General features: G+C 48.3%; 2 protein-coding genes across 2 annotated transcripts in view; both read right to left on the reverse strand.

Moving 5' to 3' along the window:
• Window positions 1–1518: 1518 nt before the first annotated feature.
• LOC144734789 (ras-related and estrogen-regulated growth inhibitor-like) lies at window positions 1519–12641 on the reverse strand. Its single transcript, XM_078617168.1, has 4 exons — window positions 12233–12641; window positions 9681–9734; window positions 8085–8164; window positions 1519–4958 (listed from the first exon to the last, which is right to left on the reverse strand). Exons 1-4 carry the CDS (start codon window positions 12300–12302, stop codon window positions 4506–4508), a joined length of 657 nt encoding a protein of 218 aa, XP_078473294.1. The 5' UTR covers window positions 12303–12641; the 3' UTR covers window positions 1519–4505.
• A 2855-nt stretch (window positions 12642–15496) lies between these two features.
• LOC144734821 (disintegrin and metalloproteinase domain-containing protein 10-like) overlaps window positions 15497–25675 on the reverse strand; it is a 40856-nt gene continuing 30677 nt past the window's right edge. Inside the window, exons 15-17 of the mRNA XM_078617206.1 lie at window positions 24225–24351; window positions 21133–21240; window positions 15497–16943 (exon numbers count right to left, since the gene is read on the reverse strand). Of these exons, the coding sequence (XP_078473332.1) occupies window positions 21164–21240; window positions 24225–24351 (204 nt within the window). The 3' untranslated portion in view covers window positions 15497–16943; window positions 21133–21163. The remainder of the gene's footprint in view (window positions 16944–21132; window positions 21241–24224; window positions 24352–25675) is intronic.

Genomic DNA, 25675 nt, shown 5'->3' on the forward strand with positions numbered 1-25675 from the left:
TTAGTGTCCGTCCGTCCGTCGTGCAGGGAGGGGCTGGGTGAGAAGGGAGGGGCTGGGTGGGGAGGGAGGATGGGGAGGGGCTGGGTGGGGAGGGTGGGGCTGGGTGGGGGGGTGGGAGGGGTGGGGCTGGGTGGGGAGGGGCTGGTCACCCCGTGGTGTCCTTATAAAACTCAACGTTTATTGTCCCTCTAGTAGAGGCCCTTCCATCGGCAATGGTGTAAGCAAGCAATTGCAGAGCTGCACCTTGGGTTTTTGTGGTGTTTGTGCATCTGTTTGTATACATTCTGGAATTAGAATTCGGAGTGCTTTCAGAGATGGCTGGGATGGTGATGGTATTATGTATGGAATCACGTAGCTCTGTTGGCCTAAGCTTGCTGGTTCTTTCCATGGGTTGAAATCTCAGACAGGGTCCAAACACATTCCTGCGGAGGGAGCTGGTAGGAACGTTGGGTTGCTCGGTCAATGGCCAGGGTCAACGGCGGCGTGGTGTATTCCGCAAATATGGCCGACTGTGAGGGCGGGCACAAGCCGGCGTGAGTAGGTTAACCCTCTCGAGGGTATTGGGCCTACACCTTCAACGCTGACCAGACGTCTCAGGAGATGGGCAGCCACCCTGAACCACACCGCGCAAAGCATGTCTCTGTGGCAATGCGTAGCACCTGCAATGCGCAGTGCCTACACACAGCGTGTAGTTACTAGCCGTGGGGTGGGGGGTGCCTACGGTATGGCCACAGGCAGGGGGTAATTTATGAAAATGTTGGTTCAACGTCCCGTGTTGACTGGGGGAGAAGACCCCCCCCCCCCCATCGCAACAGAAAAATATGAGTGCCGGCCGGAAGATGAGACGTTTAAACAACGCACGCTTGTTTTAACTGCCGCGCCAGGAGACCAAACCAGCAACCTCTTGGATTCCAGGTCTGGTGATAACCATTACACCCCGGCAGTAACCCTTCCATAGCAGCAATCCCCAACAAAACAAGCATTCGTACTCGGGCTGAACGATTAATCGAGTTCAAATAAAAATTTGAAACAATGCGATTAGCAAATCGCAAAGGCTGCGATTTGAAAAGTCCTATTACTTTCTTATTGCAATTGTTTTATTTTTTATTATTCTAACTTTATTTATTTAACTTAATTGTTCTGTTTGATCGTTCGATTTCATTTAAAACATTTTAATAAATACATGTTGGAAGAAATTCATATCTGTTAAGTTCTCATCCTTGCATTAGAATATATAGAGCAGTTCATATTTTGATGGTATCATGTGGTAATGCTCCATCACATGTTTTAAATCTATTACACAGTGAATATTGAACTGAAGCTTGATTTTAAAAAAATGTAATCGCAAATCAAATCGCAATATCTGTCAGAAAAATTGCGATTAGATATTTTCCCCAAATTGTTCAGCCCTTATTCGTACGCAGAGATGAATGTGATGAAGTGGAATAGGCTAGAGCTCATTTATTCCACCAATTACAATAAAAAAAAATTGGACAATCACAAAATACACAGGATGGGTAATTCGAAACATTTTTTATTCGCGTTATCACGCATGATTTTGCTTTTCTTTTCACATCGATGTCCGTTCAAACCATCCCCTGACCAATGATTGATCAGCAACATCTAATTCCGGAATAATTTTGCACAAGCGCTCGCAGTCAATCCGTCAATGCCGCAAAACACAGGAACGACAAATATTACAACACAGCAAGCCGCACGTCGACGGCAGGAACATCTCAATCGGTATCCGTCACGGCACGGCTCCGTGATGACCACACGTTGCGCAGGGAGACGATCAATTTGTCAAATTCGAGAGTCATTTGCAAGGAACCCTCGTCGCAGCCACGAGTGCCATCCACTCTTTTTTTGACCCATTAGGTTACCGCTTACACCCCCAAAAGTCCTCATTACAAGCACAATTACAGCCACCTCTCGAATTATCCGCGGTGATAGGTGTGTGTTGTTAACCTAAGTAGTAACAGAGGGTGTGGGTTGGGGGGGGGGAACAAAACAACTGCCTAAGCTCTTTGTATTGCTTCTCAAAGTAAATCGGTTTCCCTGCCGACGCCTTTGCGGGTCACGTGGGTGGGGGGGGGTCACCAAAGTCGGTGAAGCCGCGACGAGCGGCCGAGCGATTTAAGGTGTGCGCGTAAACATATTTCGACTGTTGGTAAAAAAAGAAATTCCCCCCCCATAACAGTCATGAAATCCGCGATTTCGCCCACGGACACAAGCGGAGAGCAAAGAGGGGGTTTGGGGGGCTGCACCACCAGCCCGAGAACCTGAGAAAGTTGACGACGGGGTCCATGACGTGAACACTAATCATTTGACGACGTAACATAAAAAAAAATCTAGACATATATATATATATAATCCAAGCCAATTTCATTGGAACACTTGACAAGAGACTTTTCAGTTTTTTTTTTATTGCAATATCCCCCGACGGCACGGAACAACGAATTCCAAAGTTCACTTTCTTCCCCCCCCCCCCCATCCAATTAATCTGCCTGCTCTCAACCAAAGCCAACTGTGCGGATAGAGTTGTCAAGGTTTTTTATTTTTACGTGCCATAAGCACGCCGCTCAATTTGTGCCGTTTCAAAAACGAGCGCGTGCCCCACTTTTGCTCGCGACGTTTCTTTAAACTGAAATTTCGCGGCGACGCTGTCGGCCGCCTACGCGCGCGCACGAGGGTCGGCCAACGCGCCACAGATTTTGAATCGTTTTTTTTAAGGACGGGCTAACCCCCCCCCCACCACCAACCCACCCCCCCACCGAGGGTGCACCTCGCGGGGAACGCAAAACCACTTTGGAGCGGTCGCCAAATAATTAACCTCTCCCACCGGTCTTCGATTTGAAGAAGCCCACGCCGCTAGACAGGAACAACCCCGCGAAGTTGAAGAGCCCAAGATCATCGAGTCCCAGTGCATCCGACACAACGGGTGGGGGGGGTGGGGGTCAGGAGTCGCTGACCCGCGCAGTGCCGCGGGGTAACACGGCCGTCAGGAACACCCACGGCCGTTTGAAGAAATGTGGCTCATGCTTTTCGGTAACAATCACGGTCTTGTTCATTGTCATTTTTTTTTTATATTCCACCTCCAACAAGGCGACATAAAACGACGGTCATGGTGATGAGCACGATCGGCGTTTGTCGTCCGGCGTTTGTCGTCCGATCGAGGGGAAAAAGGGCCCCTTAAAACTGCACAGTCGCGCACAAACGGTTGGCTGCGCACCGGGTCTGTGGCAAGCAGCGACGTGTGGACTCAATATGATTACAGCGCAGGAAAACCTTGAACCGTGACGAAGTGGGGGGGGAAGGTGGGGGATGCGATCTGTGATCTAACCAAGAACCAGCGGGAAGACTTTCCTCGTATGCCCCCCCCGCCCCTCCCCCCCCAGATTCCAAAGTGTGCCAGCTCCCTTGGTGCACGCTCCAGAATCATAAACGTCAACGTAAGAATATCATCGATATATCCGAACAAGCTCAAGCCTCCAGTAGAATCACATGAATTATGCGTGGCTACCCCACCACCCACTCCAAATCCCTTCAACACGCCGGTAAAAGTGCGTGTTGGTGAAAGCCGGGCAGCATACGAGGCGTGAAAACGTAGAGGTGCAGTTAAACAGTGAATTGTAACTGCACTGCCCCCCCCCCGCTTCTGCATCAGACAACATAGGCTACCCCCGCCACAGATGACAACAACCGGTTCAACATGCGTTGGTGGTAATCGCCCATTCACGGAGCTATCCAGAGCTCAAGCAACCACTCAGGATGCCGAGATCTGACAAGATCGGGCGTTATCTCGGGAGTGAGAATTGGCCATTGGATCCGGCTGCCAACACGAAGACCGACGACTCCGCCTTCGCGACGAGCGCCGCCCCGCGGGTCGCTGCCCAGCGACCCGCGAAGCCGTCGATGGGGAAGCAGTGGCGGCCTCCAATTCAGGGGGCGACAAAGCGTCGAGATGGATGGCCGACGCTTGCAAAGGAGGGGAGCGCGCTCGATCTTTGTCTCGGTTTTGGCATTCGCATTCGACACTCAGCGGGCGGTATTGTGCGGCAGCGGCGTCTCTTTCGTTTGCTCGATATTTTTTTATTCCGCAGAAGCGAGAAAGGTTCGACACAAAGAGCCCACGTGAACACAGGTCGTGCTATTTTCGTGCCGTTCAAAAAGTTCCTCTTGAGCGAGACAGAAATGTACAAAGCCACAAACAACCCACCCAATGTAAAGCACACGAACTTTCCTTCCCCCAGTGCTGGTAGAATAGTTCACCAAAAACACAAGTCCCCCGTGACACGTGGCGGGCAAGCCCCGATAAAATCTGGGCAACTCCACCAAAAAGCTCCTCTTCAATTCATAGAATGAAGAAGGAAAAAACACAAACCCTCCAAAGTAAACCGCACAAAGTCGCTATAAAAAAATCTCTTTGACGCAATAAAATAAACAATTAAATTAAAATGCAAAAAAACGAGCAGGCGGCGCAAGAGGATGCTGCCCCGCAGAACTCACTTGCGCAAGAACAGCATAGAGAGGGTCTTGAGGAGGCTTCTGAGGCCTAGTACCCGCTTGCCCGTCGGCGGCCGGCAGGCCTTGGGGCCGCCCCCCCGTCGCTTGCCGGACACGGCGCCCAGCAGGGCCTGGAACACCGTCTCCGCGTCCTCGCACGATTCCGCAGCCGACGTTTCAAAAAACCCGCAGCCCAGCGCCGCCGTCAGGGCCCGGGCCTCTTGCGTGCCGACCGCCCGGGCGTGCTGGAGGTCCCGCTTGTTCCCCACCACCACCACGACGGCGGGAGCTCGCGCCGCACGCCCCGCCGGCCGCCTGGTGTCCCGCAGCGCCTGGGCCATCTGCAGCGCGGCGTTGAAGCTGTCACGGTCGCAGACGCTGTACACGAGGAGGAAGGCGTCGGCCCAGGTGATGCGCGACTCGTGCCCGCTTGCCCACGGCCGGCGTTCGTCCTGCGGGCATCGCGAAGCAACCGGGATGTGGAGGAGCGTCGGGGTTAAGGGGGTCGTGGAGGCAGTGTACGATATTTCACTGCGCGCCGTCACGGGAGGTTTCATTGCCGCTTGCCGTCGATGATGGACAGCAAATCAGGGCTTCAAAACCGTGTGGTGGGATTGTTGCAAGAGCCCATCATGATTATTGACGGTCACTTTGTCGATTCACTACGATGGGGGTTGCGTGACCATACTTCATCACCCTGGTCAATGCGAGTTGATAATGAGGGGGGGAGGGGCTGTTTATTCTAGAAAAAAGCCGCAACATTTACCGATGCGCCAACGTAGTAACTAATTAGCGCGTTTTGATCACGTGACAAACCTTACTTGATTGGCTGTGTCCAGTGAAGGTCGGTTTACGACGCATTTACATTGACGCATCCAGCCCAAAAAACCGTTACTGTGAATTATACCGACGCAATGATCGAGCCCTAAAGAAACTTAATTATCAATCCTAGCATTGGTTGTGAAAGCCTACATATAAAACTATAACCCTCCTGTGCTGGGTTTCGCAGTTCACTCCATGAGCTCACAGCTTCTTCACAAACTTAATTGCTGCTTTTCAGTTCTTTGAAGAAGTTGCCGGCACGGGTTACAACCCGACTAAACATCGCAGCATGCAAGCCAAACCTTTCCGAAATTATACACCGATTCAATTAATTTTACCTGCAAAGTAATCAAAAATCATATCGGTACAACACCTCTAACATTGGGACACTTGTGGATGATTCTTCTATTTTACAACAAAAAATTTTGTATGTCTGTGTATATATATATTCAATCCCATCAGATGATTGTTGGATGCCAACATCAAGCCCAGCCTTGCAATCTTTCTCTCACGAGCTTAACAAGGCCTCCCCCCCCACATCCCACACACCGCCCCCCACCGCACACATCACAGCGCTTCGCTCGGGACGTCAAACCTGGAGCCACTCGCTCCAGCCGCATGGGTTTTGAGCGACGCTGGGCCCGTGTCATGCCATAAATTGTCGGGTTTAGGCTATAATCAAGGTGAACTCTGCTTTCATTTCTGAGTAATACGACCGTGTCACTACAATTTGGAGGTAATGGAAAATAAACCACAGCACTGGAGGGACAGACAGAAGAGAGTCACGACCAACCCCTCAAGATGTTGCACATCAAAGAGACGACGGCATCAGTCAGCCGTGGTCGTGGGCCACTCGATGCAGGCAATGAGGGCGAGGGGCAAGGGCTATAATTCTACCGCGCAGCTTTTCGCGGTTGTGCTGCCGTACAGCTTTCTGACTTTTCTTCGGGTTGTTTGGAACGATGTCCGGCGGTTACGGGGTCAGAGCTGGATCAGTGGCAGCCCGGTGCCTTGGACTTATAAGGGACGCCCCCCCCCCCCCCACAAGCACATATAGTCTGCTTTATAATGGTTCAAATGCAACACTGTAGCACTATGGTAAAACCGACCGTGCAATTTGGTACTTAAGGCCATAAGCACCATTGTGGGTGTTACAACCAGTTATGTGCAAACATTGAAGAGTTTAAATTTAGATTTAAAGCTTTCGTGACTGCAGGGATTCATATTCTTGGTTCTTTCGGTAAAGTCACGTAGAAGGGAAATAATGAAAATATAAAATAATAAATATATAAAACAATACAAATTCTCACGATGTTTCGACTGACGATTGCTTGTGTTGCAGTCGAAACATCGTGATAATTTTTATTGTTATATATATTTATTATTTTATTATTTCCCTTCTACGTGACTTTACCGAATGAACCAAGAATATTAAAGAGTTTGTTCATTTCAACTTCTAAATACTACAAGCGAAATAACGCAAGGTAATTATAACAGTGAAATTTTCGGCATCGGGGCATGGATGGTGGTAAAATGGCCCAGGGAAGGAGGTGAACACACGAAGAGCCCCCCCCCGCCCCCCCAAAAAACGAAACGAGTACCTGGGCCCCCATGAAACTTAATACGGCACTCTATGCGGCTCAACCCGTGGACACATTTGGGAGCGAAACAACAACAAAAAGCAGATCAACACTGCCATTATAAGGTCCTCGGAGACAATGTTAAGCGGTTCAAATTAATTTAGAATTTACATTTAAGCCCGGTAAAAAACTATTTTTTGTGTCCAAACTTATTTTATTGGCAGCTCATTTTTGATCCTGTGCTTCATAAAAAAAAAAAGTTATTTTGTTCATTTTCAGTTGCAGGACTTGGGCTATGACTCAGAGCACGATGACCCACTTCATCCTGTCCTTCATAATAATTTGACAGGAGTTACGGGAGAAGAATTATACACTTCACCGAAATTGGTTTTAGTAAAAATTTAGATTTTTATTAGTACTGCCAACTTTCATGAACCTTGTGCTGAATTCATAACGCCGCGGCCTGCAAGTCATTTCATTTTAATAAAAAAATAATTGAGTGCGATGGATAATGAAGAGGTTCATTCTAATCGTTACTTTAAAGCATGTAATGTGTGCAAGTACAGGTTTGCTGTAGGAACTGAACCTAGGACTGTGTAATCATTGACTAATACTAATACAATAACCAAATATATATTGTGCTAACTTGTGATAACACCTCTGAACGCTATTTGCTAGGTCGAAGGAGCCAAAGGGCAGGATTAAGTGGCAAGTGGGGTCAATAGGTCGAGGGCTTAGGTAATGTTACGCGGAAGAAAAACATTCGTCCGTGAGGAGGCACTGTCTATAGTCCATATAAACTATTCTCGTTAAATTCCTCTACGGCCAACATTATCCGCCAAGAGAATGTTCGACTACGTCCAGCCGAGACTGTTTTTAGCGCAATTCATCAACAGTACGCATGTACGTACGTTGAACTTCTTTCGCACCGTACGTAGCCAACCGTGCTAATCGAAAGGTGTGGAGGCTGGGGGGAGGACAACAAACTAAACACAAAAAATCAGAGCAGTACGAATGTGGAGTTTTTTTCTTTCTCAGTCGTGCTGCAAAGCCCCTTTGGGGTTTGTCCCGCGCGTTGCTCTGCACGTCCAATATTTCCCGCTCCGCGCCCCCGGCGTCGTTACACTCAAAAGGTAAGAAACCAGGGCACGACGGGGCCCAGCCAGCCTCACTCACCTCTCTGCAGGGGCAGTCCCATATGTTGAGCAGCACAGCGTCGCCCTGCGTCGCTGCTACGCAGTGTGTGTAGACCGCCTCTGCGACCAACAAAAACGAGGCAAGCATTCCCGTGAGCACTGTCCAGCACAGGACGCTTTGTTGATCCATTGGGTGGCCACACCGATTTGTCTTGTTTTTTATCAGTATTTGGGCAAAGCCCTCTCTCTAATCCACACAGGAAGTACCCACGTCAGGTTCTGTTGACCAGCTATCGCTATCGCAACCGCCCCCTCTACATCGAGACGCTGAAGACTTTTCCAACTGCAAGGTGCAGAAATTCCAGTATCCCGTTTCGCCGCACTCATTGCTTCTAATGCTCCCAAGTGCATTTATGGGGTGGAGCGGTGGCACACATGGCCGCGTTAAGATTATTGTAGGCCCTAGGCACTTCTGTTTCATAGAGTGATAACTTTAGACAGTTGGAACTGCTGCACCATGTGACTACAGCCACTGTCATTCGTGAAAGCTGATAACAAAAAACTGTCTCCGATCAAGCACAGGACAACTTCCCCTTCTCTATTGAGAATGAGATTTTGAGAAACACACTATTTGAAGATGTTATTGATCATTTTGCAATGACAAAAATCTTGAAAAGTTAATCTCCGGTGTTAATTTCTCTCACCTTGTGAAAAAAAACCCGACTGACATTGACATGACTCAACCTCTTGGTATATACACTGTGCCTATCCTTGCTTTATAAATATATTTATTCAAGAAGATATCTTGGTGACATTTGTTATCATACAAACAAAAAAACACATCGTCACATTTTTTTTCCATAGACCCGAGGCAGAGTACCTACTGCAACCTATTGGAAAATACTGATTAGCGCACTGCGCTATGAACCGGGGCCCACCCGAGTTTTATGTTTCAGCCCACGGTTAACATTAGTGGCGAGTGAGATGAAAACTTTTGAGCCGTTTACCTTGATGCAGAGGTGGGACAAAGTCATTGTTATGCAAGTCCAAGTCGAGTCGCAAGTCATCAAATTCATGACTCGAGTCTGACTCGAGTCCAAGTCACATGACTCGAGTCCACACCTCTGCCTTGATGTAATACGCAATGACAACCACGAAGCATTTAGTCTGATAAACTTGTTACCAATAACGTACTTTTTTTCTGCGACTAAAACAGCAATCACAAAAGTTAATTGGAAAGCAGATGATGAGAGTCGTTTAACAGAGTTAATATTATTGTCTGTGTAAAGAGCATGCGTGTCTTGCAATTACACTTTTTTTTTAAACGTACAATCTGCTCGAACGTCGCACTTAATCTAGGTTTCACGACAACAGGCACCGACATCTTACAAATGTGGCTGTCCGCCTGATGAAGCTAGTTGTAATTACTTGCGAAACGTCGTACTCAGATTCTAAATGTTGTGGCTTGGCTCTCCAACACACCGGTGTGCTGTACTAGTGACGAATTGGCACGTTCTGTTAATGTGACAACCCTTACTAGTTGGCTGTGTCGGGTGGTGGTGGGTTTAACGACACATTTATAGATGTACGTGATCTAACCCAACAAAAAAAACCTCTATTGTATTATGGATCTTACCGACGTTGCAATATTCGCCGATGAATCTCCTCGTCAGGAAGCGAACGGTGAGCGCTGAAAACAAGAAACACGCACAACGACCGGATTACAAGACGCACCAAAGACAAAGATGCCCCCAGTATAGCCTGTAACAGACTGTTGGGGCAAGTGCTGTTAGCGAGAACCTATGAAGGTGGCCACGGCACACGAGGGAGTGGGTGGCCAACACCACGCCCGGCCGCCTTCTCCACCCTCGTGGCGATGTTTACACATCGCACCAGGTACTCATTTTCTGCCGAGTCGACCTAGGCTGGCGCCTAGGACCGCTTCAGATAATCGTCACTGGCTGTTGGCCGTGAGTGGGAATCGAACTCGGGTCGCCAGGTTCGTAGCGCAGCGCGCTAACCGCTACACCAACAACAACAAGAACCGCCATTCGGCACTAAGTGGCGGTGACCGTCACCACGGCGCCTGTGCCAGGCTACGTGCACGTCGAGGCCACGTGAAGTGTTGAACGCCCGCTGGCAGGAGGTCGCAGGTGAGACCCAGGTGCCCACTACACCACCGTACCCCCCCCCCCCCCACTGTGCAGCCTTCAACACTGCTGGGGGCAAGGTGCTCTTAGCGGGCACCTATTAAGGCCGTCACGGCACACGATGTTGTTGTTGGTGGTGGTGTGGGCCAAACACCACGACCGTCCACCTTTGTCTCCCCACGACTGATGTTTACACACCAACATCGATTTACCGAAGGGGGACTAACCAGGTGCGTCTTATAATCCGAGTTAGGGCATCACTTTAACCGCATTACACTAAGCCGCAATGCGTCACACAATTAACGTTGTCCAAGCAGGCCGCTTGGCCAACGTCCAAGCCCCCATTATTAGCACGGATCCCACTTGGCTAATTGACTCTTAATAGCCAATAAACTTGATTGCAACTGAAGTTTTGTTCATGAAAACCTGCCCGATACAATTATACTGGAATGCGACGCATTACTTCAGCGATAGAGGATATTTAGTCCAGACCAATGTTTTTAAGCAACAACAGCCAGATACTTGGGATTGTTTGTCAATTCCCTAGCAGATTATTCATTTTTGGCATTCCAAATGGGCACAGATTCAGTCGGTCCTACTTGCTGTACCTCCCCCCCTGCCTCCAGGGGCCAGCTCTTTGTCCGACAACAAAAGTTGTGATGATCTCTGTATGATCCACCTCCGCAGAGCTCATTGCGGGTGCCAAATATTAAACAACAGGTTAGAGAGCGACGGCGCAAAGAAGCCGAGCAATGCAAGAGAGTCAATTAAGTTCCAAAGGCAAGCTGAACAACTTGATGCAACCGGGAGTTTGTCTCGCGCAAAGCCCTGGAGTAGACATCACGGGGACACGATCTGAATGACGTCTTTGAGAAAGAAGAATCTTCACTCGTGGATCGACAATGGGTTGCAATTCTATGCCTGCAGCACTCAATGGATTATTCATTCCCTTGCCGACGATCACATTCGCCCGGATTGCGACCGACGTCTCGCTCTCTCGAGACCACGGTAGCGAAGCCAGAGACTTTTGACTTTTAAACAACTTTCATTGCTGCCAGCAGCAACAGCACTGGAGGCGATTCCGATATGAAATACACAAAGTCACCAGCAACACAAACGAATAAACGCTACAAATCCACGCGCTGCGGCGCTAAATGCAGCGCGCACAACACGAAAGAAAAGTCACAAAGGTACGGGGGCTTTGCGAGACGATGCGATGTGGACCTCAGTGCATACACACAGGTGTTATAGGCTGCTGCGGGGCTACAGTGTTGTTGTTGAAGTAGGGCGCTATCTAAATCTGTGCAGGATTATAACTGCTGCGCCGTACGAAAATCCTGAGCTAAATTTCGATTTAAAGCTTTCGTGACTGCAGAGATTCATCTTCTTGGTTCTTTCGGTAAAGTCACGTAGAAGGGAAATAATAAAATAATAAAAATAAAACATTTTTATGTTTCGATTTAAAGCTTTCGTGACTGCAGGGATTCATCTTCTTGGTTCTTTCGGTAAAGTCACGTAGAAGGGAAATAATAAAATAAAACATAATAAAATACAGAATTGTATTTTATTGTGTTTTATTTTTAAAGTCACGTAGAAGGGAAATAATAAAATAATAAAAATAAAACATAATAAAATACATCTTCTTGGTTCTTTCGGTAAAGTCACGTAGAAGGGAAGTAATACAATAATAAAAATAAAACATAATACAAAAATATGTATACTTCCCTTCTACGTGAACCAAGAAGATGAATCCCTGCAGTCACGAAAGCTTTAAATCGAAATATAATAAAATACAATTTTGTACTTTTTAATGTTTCTATTTTTTACCGAAAGAACCAAGAAGATGAATCCTGAGCTACTTAACCGCGTCCGCCCGTATTACAACACCCCAGCCTTCACCGAAGCAAGCCGCATTGACTGGCGTGGCGAGGTATGGCCCACGCAACCCACGCGAACGGGCGCGCGGGGAGGCGCTCATCCAGCAGTGGATTGACGCAAATGGTGCAGCAGTGTCCGCGAAACGTCCGACAGCTCTTACCAGATTTGCCAACTTGACTTGTGCCCATCACTGCGATGTTGGCCACGGGTCGATTCTCCCCCGAACTCATTGTTGCTCAATTCAAACGGCGTGGTGGGGGTGTTGGGGAGAGATTAGGATGATTCCAACTCGTTTGCACGGGAACTTTTGAAGAGAGAGAAAGAGACAAATGTAGCTATTTGGGTCAGTCTTCTTGACCCAATCCTGGCAGCGAAATCTAACTTTGCGATTCTCTCAAACTTCTTCGACTCCTTCCTCTTGCTTGCACAATAAACGCTCTCACCAAGTCGGGCGAAGTTTTTAACCACTCCACACCGACTCCTCTTTCCAAACCAAACTCCCAACCAAACCTTGCCCCACGAGTTTTTTTTTTAAACCACGTATGGAAGAGTCCATCTCTAACTCAGCGCTGTGGGGGTGGGTGGGGGGATGTGGGCGGTGCGTATTACTCGTACCCTGATGCATCGAGTCGTTGTCTGCATTCGTTCCCTGCCGATTGTTTAAGTTACATTAATTAAGGCACGTTCCAATTAATGACACTTAATAAAGCCATGGAAGTATTCGGCTAAGTTCTTAATTTCGTTCGCTTCGTTTTTTTTACTTCGTTTGTAATTAAGCATTAGACTAAATCCCCCCTTCTGCCAAAAGTGGTTCATTCCGAGACCTCCACTGATGATGAATGGGCATCAATTGCGCCCAGGCTGAACAGCCACAGCACATGACTAATGACACGTGAAGATAATTGTAATGTCACGTGTGCTAGGCACCGTAGAAGTTTGTCGCTATGTCTGGCTAAACAATGAATGTCCTTGCACCCCCACCCCCTCCCCCCTTTGTAAATCCACTGCTAGATGAGGGTTTCCCACACGCTCGTGCGGGCCCTGGGGATGGGGGGTATTTCATATTTGGACATAATTCACCACATTAAACTATTTAAACCATTTTTATTTCACCATATAAGGCCCACTGATCTTTCTAGTTTTTTTTTAAAAGCGACCTGGCCACAAATGATAGCTCAACGAAGTGGCTTATGTGGAAATGTATAGCAGTCAAATCCTCTAAACCAGAGTTCTTCATTGCAAGGCCCGCAGGCCATTTGGTTGTCCCAGGTGGCCTTTTAGTGCGGCCCCAGACAATAGGACCACGCGTTTAAGACGTGCACATTCCAGACATACAACGGACGTCAGGGTCGGGATCGAAGCAACGACCTCCTGTATACCAGGCGAGGTAGTTCACATCTCGGGTTGGTGAATTGAGGGGGTGGGGAGGAGGGTCAGGGGGGGGGGACAAGGCTCGTTCAGATGCCACTCGCCACTGATGGTAGCCGTGGCCCAGAATCGAACTCGGGATATCGGGCTCACATCGCCCCAGCCCCCCAAATCTTCTCTGGAGTTCCACTCCCAGCGTGAGATCTGCGAGAGGAAGCGCAGTGGTTGTGTTGATGCTCAGCACGGAGTGGCGGCTATCGGAGTGGAGGTCACAACGAGGACCACGCTGTATGGAGCGCGCCGCCGTTGTCCACGCAGCAGTGTAACCACAGTCCATCGCATGCGGTGGGGGGGGGCGTCCATAAATGACGTCACGCGATTTTGGACGATTTTTAACCCCCCCCCCCCCTCGTCACACGGCGTCACAAAAGTCAGACCCCCCCCCCCACCAAAAATATGACGTCACAAAGCTCTGCCTCCCCCCCCCCCAAAAAAAATATAAAACATGCTTCAAATCACTTTAAACCATTGTCATTGTAGTGCGTATTTAATGTGCCGCTACACTCTGTTGTAGGAGAGCACATTTATTATTTATTTAATGTTGCGCATTTTGATGTGACGTCACATTTCTAAACCCCCCCCCCCTCGTCACACATTGTCACAAATGCCTGACCCCCCCCCCCCCCCAGGTGCGTGACGTCATTTATGGACGTCCCCTGGGGTAAAGTGTGGGTACTCCCACCTCTTCCAAGGCGTCTGATCGGCGTAGAAGAGTAGGCCAAATTCCACCTAGAGCTCCCTCTAGTGGAGCCCCTTCAGAGCCAGCAGTGCCGATAATCAGAATCAGAATATGTATTTATATCGAAGGAATCTGATGAGCTATCAGGCTCTTCTCCACAGGTGTCTAGTCGTATTTACAACATAACTGCAGAAGCTACACCTGTCAACCGTCTTATCCGATTGTGTTTTTTGTTAGTTGCATCCCAATTGTAACCAGCCTGGTGTGACTTTTCTCGGCTACGTTTTTGTGTGTAAGAGTGCGACGCTAACCTCATGAGAGGTTTGCTGGGCGGAGGCTACGCACGTGACCTGCGATCCAGCACTTTGGGAGGCAGCGAGCGGTCGGACAAACGTCGCCAAACTCCCGTGCACGTGGATGTCGAGATGTCATCGCCCATAACAGTGTTCTTCACTCATTTTCAGAGGTGCGGGGAGGGGGAGGCACTTTCGCCGATAAGACATCAATCAGTGTGAAGGCCGCCTCATAACTGATTGATGTTTGACAGCACGATGATGTGGGAGGGGGGGGGTGTTTACATTTTAGATTTGAAGATTTCGTGACTGCAAGGATTCATACTCTTGGTTTTTTCGGTAAAGTCACGTAGGTAAAAAATGAAATTAAAAGTAATATTATTTTATTTTTTATTACTTTTTATTTCATTTTTTACCGACGTGACTTTACCGAAAAAACTAAGAGTATGTGTTTACATTTGTTTATTGTCAGGGGCCGCCAGTGGCCCACGGGCCTTGCAATGAAGAACGCTGCCCCCAAATACTTGCCAGAAGGTGGTACAGCAAAGTGCAGAATGGCATCTGTCGTATGTGTATGGGATAGAGCGTTGCCCCCTCGCACGCATAGGTGTTCTCACAGGAGCTCCGGTTTCCTCCCACGTGTATACACACTCAATAATTGGCTGCAAACATCTTACTATGTAGAGGACTGCTGAGCTTGGGAAACACAATGATTTTGTTTGGATTGTTTGTTGCGGTAACTTCCTGACCCGCCTCGACTGGACATCTGTGAAAACAGAGCTTCATAGCTCATCAGATTCCTCGAGGATAAATACATGATTCCGAATTGTTGGTAGCACTGGCTCCTCACCGTTTGGCTGCTACCTTCCGGATCGTCTGCGGTTCCCGGAGCGATTTCACGAGATGCAATTTTGAATAAACGACGACGCTATACACATGAAACTAAGCCCTTATTATTCTTGTTGTTCAAAGCTCACTACCCAATTACTAGAGTCGGTAAACACAAACATTTGAGGACACTCGATGACAGTTTGAGACGCACAAAGACTCGTGTCTTTAATATCATAAATCATGAACTACGCGTGCACACACCCCCCACCCCCCAAATCAAGCCTTATCCACACAGGCACTTGAACAGAATAAGCTTACAGTATTTACAATAAAAAAAACACACAAACCACTGTACAAAAATTTAATGAACAAGGCACTTGAGCAAACTTCGATCAAAGCAGCCAGCTCCACCATCTCTTCACGACCCATGCGATTAGGTAACTATAGATGTGTTTGATTTAAAGCTTTCGTGACTGCAGGGATTAATATTCTTGGTTTTTTTCGGTAAAGTCACTTAGAAGGGAAACAATAAAATAATAAAAATAGAAAACAATAAAATTCTCACGACGTTTCGATTGCAACACAATCAATCATCATCCGGTGTGAAAACCACAGCAAGAAAATTTACTTGTTTTATTATTTTTTAACTATAGATGTATTTACAATTCTTTTATTTTAATCCCCTCTCTTTAGTCCTCTGCCCGATGGCAGAGCCTCGTCTCAAATTTCCTCAGAGCTGTCCGACCTTGAGCTTTCTCCCTCCTCAATTCACTGAACAGCCTCGCTGCCTTCAAGTTGGCAAAGCATCTTTCTGTTCCTGCCTCTTTGTGGTCTCTTTGCCGACATCCCACAGATCTTCCTTCACCAAGCTCCCACTTCTAAGCCTGTGCCCAATTTTCAGCCGTGGCTTTTTTCTGTATTGTTCTAAGGCGACTCATCTCCTCCTGAACCTGCTGGAGTACTTCCCCATTTCTCTTTTTCTCCGTCGAACTCATTATAAAAAAAAAAATTCCCCATTTGACACCAAAACACACATCTCCAAACTTTCTAAACTTCTCACGTCTTCCTCTCTCACGACTCCCACGTTTCTGCCACACACGACACAACGCCGGTTCATCTACCAGATAACAAAGGCGCTTCTGAAGCACATCCCTTCCTTGAACATCCCAGACAATCAGTGCTTGCGTTAATATAGCAGCAGCAGCAGCAGCAGCAGTTCTACTTCTAGATTTGAAGTTTTCGTGACTGCAAGGATTTATACTCTTTGTTTTTATCGGTAAAGTCACGTAGGTAAAAAATAAAATAAATGAAAAAACAACTAAATTAAATCACGACGTTTCGAGCGCAACACAAGCGTCCTTCTTCAGGTGGGGACAACGTAGCGAAAGCACAATCACTTAAGTGTGTCTCAGAGATGGCACGTGACTTTACCGAAAAAACCAAAGCAGTTCTACTCTAAAGTACGTCAGCAAATAAATAAACGAGCCAATCAATTTAATCCAACAGTTCCTTTCGAGAGTGGTTATTTTTTTTACTTGATCCAGATTCAGGCGAGCGCGTCGCACTGGGTAGCCGTAGCCGCAGGAAATGTCTCCAGAAGGGATTTGTCCAAGGAAGGAGGCTCCGTGTAACAGCTCTCACTAAGAGAAACGAATAAAAAAACATAAGAAAATCATACAAATGCATTGATTCTGTCATGCTTTCCGAACGGTGAGTTTGTCCTTGAAAGTAATTAATCAGCGATAACAACATTACGATTCGACGCATTGGTTAATATCTCAGACCCAGGTGCTGCTGCTTTGATACTTTTGCTTCTGTTCCGAAGAATTTTTGTTGAAAACGTTGCAATTTAACCTGATTGTGCATTGGCATCGCGTCAAAAGACAAAGTATCCGTTCGAATTTCTTTTCAGAGCGGAGAAACGTTTCATGTTAGACGTTGTTGTTGGCTCGCAGAAGCAGATGCATCGCAGATCAATTAAAGTTTGCCTCTCACAGTCGGGGACGACAACACTTCCCCACTCGCGCTGCCACATGAGAGCCACGTTCACCGCATGACGGCCAAACCGATATTTTTAAATCCTTTATATTAAGTTCACTTGCTTGCTTGCTTGCGCGCTTACGACCATGCAAATCTTTCGGTCGTCTTTTAACCCACTTCCCGTGATCCAATCGAGCTGACATTTTGCACACAGACTCGTTGTGCGTGACAATTTATTTTCGTGAAAAAATGTTTCCAAAATTTTCCACTTTTTAGGAAAAACATTTTTATATTTAATTTCAAATACCAATGTGATAAAAATGAAACTCTTACTCAAGAAAAACAGAAATGAATAATAAAATAAAACCGATGCCACGCATATAAAGGATTTATAGTGAAAAACTTTGTTTTTACGGGTTAATTTTTTGTTAATTCTCAGAACTTGAATTTTGCCAAATTGAGAGTGGAGACGCAAATTGAATGCGACGGGAGTTTTTGGCCCCATTTGGTGACCGGGCTGCAGAGGTCGCAAACGGGTTTTAATTCCTTACCCGTACCCGTACCCGACCGCACCAGGGTCGCAAACGGGTACCCGTACCCGTACCCGGCCGTACCCGTACCCTACCCGTACCCGGCCAGGTACGGTTAGGGTACGGGTATCGGGTACCTGATTGCGACCTCTGGGATGAAGCCATGTTGCAGGCGCGGGTGGGTTGATTCTAGGAACTTGAATTGTGAGAAGAGACAAGACGTTGGGAAATGAGTGACAAACAGTTACTCATCAGTGACTCACGGTCTACCCGTACCCAGCCGCACCAGGGTCGCAAACGGGTACCCGTACCCGGCCGGGTACAGGTAGCCGGGTATCGGGTAGGGTACGGGTATCGGGTACCCGGTTGCGACCTCTGCCGGACTGACACCATCAACGCATTGCGCTTGAGAACCCGATGTAATCACAGGCAGCGGCTGAAACCCGGATTCGAACCCAGGCTCTCAAGCGCTGCTCTGGCTTCCTAAAGAGATGCATTTCATCCCAAATGTCGATAGGTGTTTGGGTGTGTGTGACGAAACAACCCGCTTAAATCCAGGAGTGAATCCGCACAGCCAGAGTTCACTGCTTCTCCCATGTTGTTTTCCGAATTCCCCATTACCCCCCTCCCACCCGCTCCCCCGCCCCCCCACTGCCCTCACCCCCCTCACCAACCAATTAATATCAGACTGCTGCATAGTGACCCGTGCAACCACATCTGCGACCCCCACGGTGTGGAGCAGATCCTCCTCCGCAGAGGAAGCGATAAACATTTTTTTTTCGTGTGCCGAGTGCCGTCGTTTGAAAATGTTTTTTTTTTTTCCCGGACGGAAAAATGAAGCGCGGCTGTAGAGATTGGTTTTATTTACTTTCCAAGCGGAGTCCCAACTTCTTAAAAAAAAAAGTGGTGGCATGCATACATGGGGCAGCAAAGACAAAGTCGCCCTCGGATAGCTTTTACCAAACTGTCGGGGCAAGTGCTGTTAGCAAGCACCTATGAAGGCCGGCACGGCACACGAGGGGTTGGGTGGCCAGCACCGTGCTCGGCCACCTTTGTCTCTCCAGTGGTGATGTTTGCACACCGCACCAGGTACTAATTTGAGGCTGAGTTGACCTAGGGGGGGCCCAGGAGCTGTTCAGATAATCGTCACCGGTGTTGGCCGTGAGCGAGAATCGAACTCGGGTCGCAGTGGTGCTAACCACTACACTGCCGCTCCCCCCATGCACGCGCACACACACACACACGCTGCCAGATTGCACGCGATTATCTCTTGAGCACAGAAATTCCCAACTCCTCAAGGTCAGATGTCTCATCTGTCGGTAAATAAGGCATCCTCTTCCTTCGCCCCCACCCCCAGTGGCAGCCACGACTAACTTCAGCGGTATACAAAGCGAGCGTTTTTTTTGTTTGCGATGTTGCTACATTTGTCATCCAAATTAAGTAATTTGCCGGTCATTTTTAAGCATTCCCAATACCAGTTAACACAAAATGCTTTATCTTGACATTATATTAGCTTACTCTTTGGTTCTTTCGGTAAAAGTCACGTAGGTATAAAATAAAATAAATAAAATCACGACATTTCGATTGCAACACAAGCAATCACCATCAGGTGGGAAAACCACAGCAACCCCACCCCCCCACCCCTTGCCCCTCCCCCCTTTCTTACCTATATAATCTCTTACCACGACATCTCTCTCCCACTTCAGCAAAAAATGTTCTTGCTGTGGTTTTCCCACCTGATGATGATTGCTTGTGTTGCAATCGAAACCTCGTGATTGAATTTATTCTATTTTCTACCTACGTGACTTTACCGTAAGAACCAAGGAGTATGGATCCCTGCAGTCACGAAAACTTCAAATCTAGATTATATTAGCTTGTCATCCGTGTCATCCGATTAGTGGGGAAATGGAACCAATAATCAATAGAGCAATCGATTACGAAAGTAACCAGATAAACGAAACTATTTAAACTATAAACTCTTTTTATATTTCACCACTGAGCTATTCATGAAGCTTTTTTCAGAAGCAACCTCGCCACAAATGATAGCTCAACAAAGTGATTTATGACGTGGAATTCTTATTAGCAGCCAGTTACTCTAAACGCATTTTTCTAAATGTAGAGGAATAATACTCTTAGGTTTTTTCGGTAAAGTCACGTAGGTAAAAAGTAAAATTGAAAGTTAATAAAATTAATAATGGAAATAAAATAAAATAATATATCACGACGTTTCGGAGGCAACACAAGTCTCCGTCATCAGGTGGGACCGTCACAGCTACTACTGATGCAGTAATTTTAGCTGTGACGGTCCCACCTGATGACGGAGACTTGTGTTGCCTCCGAAACGTTGTGATTTATTATTTTATTTTATTTCCATTATTAATTTTAATAACTTTTTATTTTAATTTTTACCTACGTGACTTTACCGAAAAAACCTAAGAGTATGAATCCTTGCAGTAACGAAAGCTTCAAATCTAGTAGAGGAATAACCCAGAGGACCCGGAGAAAAATCCACGCAACGGCGGGGAGAGAGACCATGCAAATTCTAAATGTACAGCAGGTGTCAGGGTTGGTATTAAACTCACGACCTCCTGTAGACCAGGCGAGCTGGTTAACATCTCTCCACCGTGGCGCCCGCGAACCCAGCTCCACATCTGCGACGTGTTTGACCGTTGGCTCCCATAATTTACGATGGAGCGTCGCTCCACGTTTTGCCAACTACGATCAGTCCCAAACAAAACCGTACCTTCGGTGGGCCGAAAAGTTGCTGACCGTGAGGCAAACCCACGGAGCGACTTGCGCACACTTTGAGAATTTCAATGCCTCGCGCTATTGTCAGTAGGCAGTGTGAGAACCAAGCTATATAAATTCCAATGGTCACCCAGGGTATGTGAGCCATAGGTGGTGCCACAGTGGGGTTGGGCGGGTGCCTAAAAGAGGAGGGGGGGGGGGTTGGGGGGGATCCGGTGGGGGTAAAGGGGAGGGGTGCAAACAAGACCCGCAACCATCCCTCCACAAAATAAATACACATCACACCAGCCACACGGCCTCCTAGGAGTGCATAATTTCAGCAAAATTGGTTCAATACAAGCAAACTCCGGACCGGTTTTGATTGTGTCAGGCTCGCTGGCGAACTGCCAGATGTTGAGCAAGGATGCTCTCCGTGAGAAACACGCGGTACAACCACCACCCCAGCCTGACCCCCGTCTCCCCACAGCTCGTATGCCACCCCAGCACCCATCCACCCCCAACTCCACAGTCGGTTAGCCACTGCCTCGTGGTGCACAACGACGACCCTTGCCCCCGGCGTGAAACGTGACACCTTCGGGGTCTTCGGACGACGGCCGCGGTCACTACTGCATCTCGATGGACTGCCTGGGCTGCCTCGCCCGCACGTCCCTCCCGCGGGTCGGACGGGAAACTCGCGAGGCTGCGAGGTCACAGAGACAACAAACGGCGTCCAATCACCATGTCCGTACGGCCAGACGTGACCGTGTCTGTCCGCATTGGCATCCGGTTGCCGAACGAAAACATTACACGGTCGCAATCGTTGCGAACAATCGTTGCGAACAAAGTGTTTTCCACAAATGAACCACAGTGCCTCGCTGATCTCGTCAAGGGGCATGAACCATCATCACGCGACACTCCGGTCATCGCAGCAGCGGCTTTTGGCTGACCATCGAACAAAAACGGTCACCGCATCGCGCGCTTTCAGATGCGCTTCTGCTGCCGTCTGGAGCGCTCTTCCTCCCGATATTAGGAAGCCACTGGAGCTATGCACTTTTAAAACATCTAGATTAACAAACTCATTTTTTTAGAACTGCATTTTTGCGTTTAGTTTGTTGTCCTTCCCCCGCACCTTCGATTAGCACAGTTGACTACGTACAGTGTGAAAGAAGTTCAATATACGTACGTACACGGCATAGGTCCACACCGACTGGTTTGGGTTGTTTTTTTAACACGGTGGTGGAGAACAGATATCAAAGAACCCAAAACGTTTACGTACGGCACGATCAAAATCGTGAAAGGTAATGGTTAAAACTTTTCTTCAATTGCACGAGGTTATTGTGAATGGTTTGTGGAATAAGAGACGATGGGAGGGAATTCCAAAGTTGAGCAGTGCGAGGGAAGAAGCAGAAAGAGAAGAGTTTGTGACCTGCAGTGTGGCGCATGAGTGAGTGAGTGAGGAGTGCGGTGGTGTAGTGGTTAGTGTGCTGCACCACAAAACCTCGCGACCCGAGTTCAATTCCCGCTCACGGCCAACACCGGTGACAATTATCTGAACCAGTCCTGGTCCTCCCCTAGGCCAACTCAACCTCAAATGAGTACCTGGTGAGGTGTGTAAACATCACGTGCCGTGCCGGCGTTCATTGGCGCTCGCTAACAGGACTTGCCCCAACAATCTGTTAAGGCTACACGGGGGAATCTTTGTGAGTGAGTGAACGAGTGAGTGGGTGAGCGTGTTGATGTGACCTGCAGTGTGGCAGTTGAACACGGTGTGGTGGATGAGACGAAACGGTCAGTGTCTGGTAGCACCGAGTCCTCGACATGGAGTGGAGGAATCTATGAGTGAAGTTTGTTGCGAGTGCTGTTAGCGAGCGCCTATTCGGGGTCGCTATGGCGACACGGTGGGAAGCGGTGTGGTTAGCGTGTTGTAGTAGCGGTGGCACAGCAGATAGCTGACTGCGCTACTAACCCCCTCAACGCTCCCCACCCCCACTCAATATCCTAACAAGAGACATCTGATTTGTTTTGGCAGAACGTGGAATGGTTGCCATTGAATTATCACTGGTATTTTTGTTTGTTATTTACTGCAGCATGCCTCTCGATAAACTCCATCCCCCACTCTGTGCGAGCAATCACCCGCGGTGGCCTACATTCAACAACGAGCACCTATTGATGCGGAGCAGACTCAACGGGTGAACACTTGCTTGCAAACAAATCACTGCCTTCAAACACATCCTCCATCTCCCCCCCCCCACCAACCCAAAATAACAATGATGATAACAACAAAGCCGCTCCATAATTTAAATGGTTTAAAAATAATGAAAGGGCGCCCAAAAGAAAATAGATATTTTCGAGAGAGTACAAATTTGAAAAATTAAGTGGCTAGCGTCGGCAGAAATTGGCTTTTTTATGCCTCCCAGTGGTGCAAGGTCAGGAATGAATGATTCTCACACAACGGTGAACTTGGGTTCGTGTCAAGGTTGACATATTATTATGATTAGAGCCGCGCTTTGGATTATGGTGTTAGTGCTAAGGTCTGGTTCGTGCCTAGAGTCAGAGTAAGTGTCGTACACGCGTTAGGGTTACAGAGTTAGTTCACAGAGTGTTTACATGTCGTTTGCAACAAGAGTGTCCGCGTGCAATGTGTTGATAACGTGAGGTGGCGTTGGAATTCTTGGTTACAAATAAGATCGTACAAAAGGTTACGGTGAGAATCAGTATCAGGGCTTTGTTCGGAATCACAGTGTGTGATTGTCAGTGTTAGTACGGTGTTCTGCATTACCGCGTTCGTGTCAGTGTGAGTATTATACTTGGCATTATCGTGTTAGTGTCCAGTGTGAGGACAGTGTACGCAAGTATGTTGTTAATGCCAGTAGAGCCAGTAAACGTCCCGGTTTTGCCTGCGTCGCAGAAAATCAGGATTCATTTTCACGCTTTAGTTTTATTTTCTGACCTCCGCTCGACCAGTGATGGAAGGGCGGGGCACATTGAGTAGTGGGCGTGGTTGACAGAGGCGTAGGCCAGAGGTCGCAAACGGGTTTTGATTCCTTACCCGTACCCGGCCGTACCAGGGTCGCAAACGGGTACCCGTACCCATACCCGGCCGGGTACGGGTATCCGGGTATCGGGTAGGGTACGGGTATCGGGTACCCGGTTGCGACCTCTGGTGTAGGCGGGGCCTGTGTAGTGGTGGGGGGGGGCTAGTGAGTGAGTGGTCGTGGCTATGTAAAAGTAGGTGGGGTCGAGGAGCCTAGCGACTGAGTGGGCGTGGCTATGTAAAAGTAGGTGGAGCTAAGGGAGGGCAAAAGAGAGAGGAAGGTGCTACCAGCTCACCACGTTGAGCCTTTCGGAAAATTTTTTGTGGCATTGCGACACACATCGGTGACGAGGCCTAGGCGACCTTGCGTGAACGCAGCGTAGGGCCGCGAGTCGAGAGAAAGGGAGTGTTGTATATGTCGGATTATGAAATTTTGAAAAAAATTATAAAAACTTAAAATAATTAGAAAACTGCGTAAATCGCCCAAATTATGCTAATGTATGCAAACATTATGCTAATCACGGACATACTCGTACTAATTTATGCGCATGCTTGCGAGTATGTTAATGTGTGCAGTTATGACAATTAGGCTTAGCTTCGTCATCCAGAGTTGTAGCGGCGCTGGTGGGGGGCCTCGTGAGCGGCGTCACCTGAGAAGAAGCGCGGAGGGGTGAAGTTGGGGTTGCTGCTGGGCACGTGGGCGCTGCACACGACGATGAAGAGGATCATGGCGACGACGACGCCCACGCCGATGAGAGCCGCACCCCACCAGTACTTCTGCCGTGGAAAATGTACGCGTGCATATGCAAATAACTTTGACGCATATACAAGACAATGAGCCACCACATAGGCCTTACCGGACTCCTGAGTCAAGTGCTGTTAGCGAGTAGCACCCTATGAAGGCCGGCACGGCACAAGAGCGGGCGGGTGGTCAGCACCACGCCCGGCTGCTTTTGTCTCCCCAGTGGCGATGTTTACACACCACACCGGGGTACTAATTTGAGGCCGAGTCGACCTAGGGGAGGCGTAGGACCGACCCATTCAGATAATCGTCACTGGTGTTGGTGGCCGTGTGTGGGAATCAAACTCGGGTCGTTGGGTCCGTAACGCAGCGCTAGCAGTTGCGATACACACTTCACACCGTCCCTTCGATTAACACGGTTGGCTATGTACGGTGCAAAAGAGGTTCAACATACATACACTCTCCCCACACATGCACGCACTCACATGAAGCACGTGCACACACGGACATACAAATAACGAAACACACACGTGCAGCAGTTGAGTGAGCAAGCAATTTGCAGGGCTGCGCATTTTCCTATTTACCACGCATTTGGATGAATCCCGATCAATAACCCTCGCTTTATGGGTCACACCGCCTGTTCATGTTGTACGCGGCATTCATACCGGCGAGGGTTGCCACCTGGGAATCAGCATCTGTGTTCGGATGGCAGGAATTGATTTGTACCGAGATTTGACACCGGTATTGCTGTGTTCGACTTTATAAACAGAACACTGCACCGTTTTGATAACAGACCTCGGCTGACAGAGGAACGTGTCCGCGTTTGGTCCGCAGTGGGAAAGGTGGCAAGGCTGGGCACTCGGTGGCTGCGTGCGCCTCTAATCCAGCGCTGTGGAGGCAGCGAGGGTTGGCGGACCACGCAAATGTGTGAAACTCACAAGCCCTCTAAGCCAGTGGTTCTTTTCCGCTGCTGCAGCCTTGCACCCCTTTGGTTCGCAATCATTACAAAATGTACAACGTTAACAAACACATAGGTTTGATGAAACTCAGTTGTTCTAATTTGTGTTTCGATGATTTACCTTCGACAAAAATCTGGCCATGTTTCGCATCACCAGAAAGGACATCTCGCGCCCCCACAGCAGGTTGCGTGCACCCCAGGTTAAGAAGCACTGCTCTAAGCTGCCAGTGTCGCCATCTGCTGGCCTGCCCGGGTTACGGCAGTAGGGCAAGTGGATTCATTGCCCTCTGTATTCCATCTGTACAGGGATTGAGTATTAACATCCTCCTCGCACCCGTGGGATTTCTCAAGTTACTCCGGTATCCTGCCACGTGCATAAGCACTCATTAATAATAATGGGA

Source organism: Lampetra planeri, chromosome 53 (genome assembly GCF_965212315.1).
Source record: "Lampetra planeri chromosome 53, kcLamPlan1.2.h2, whole genome shotgun sequence".
In the NCBI taxonomy this organism is placed as follows: domain Eukaryota; kingdom Metazoa; phylum Chordata; class Hyperoartia; order Petromyzontiformes; family Petromyzontidae; genus Lampetra; species Lampetra planeri.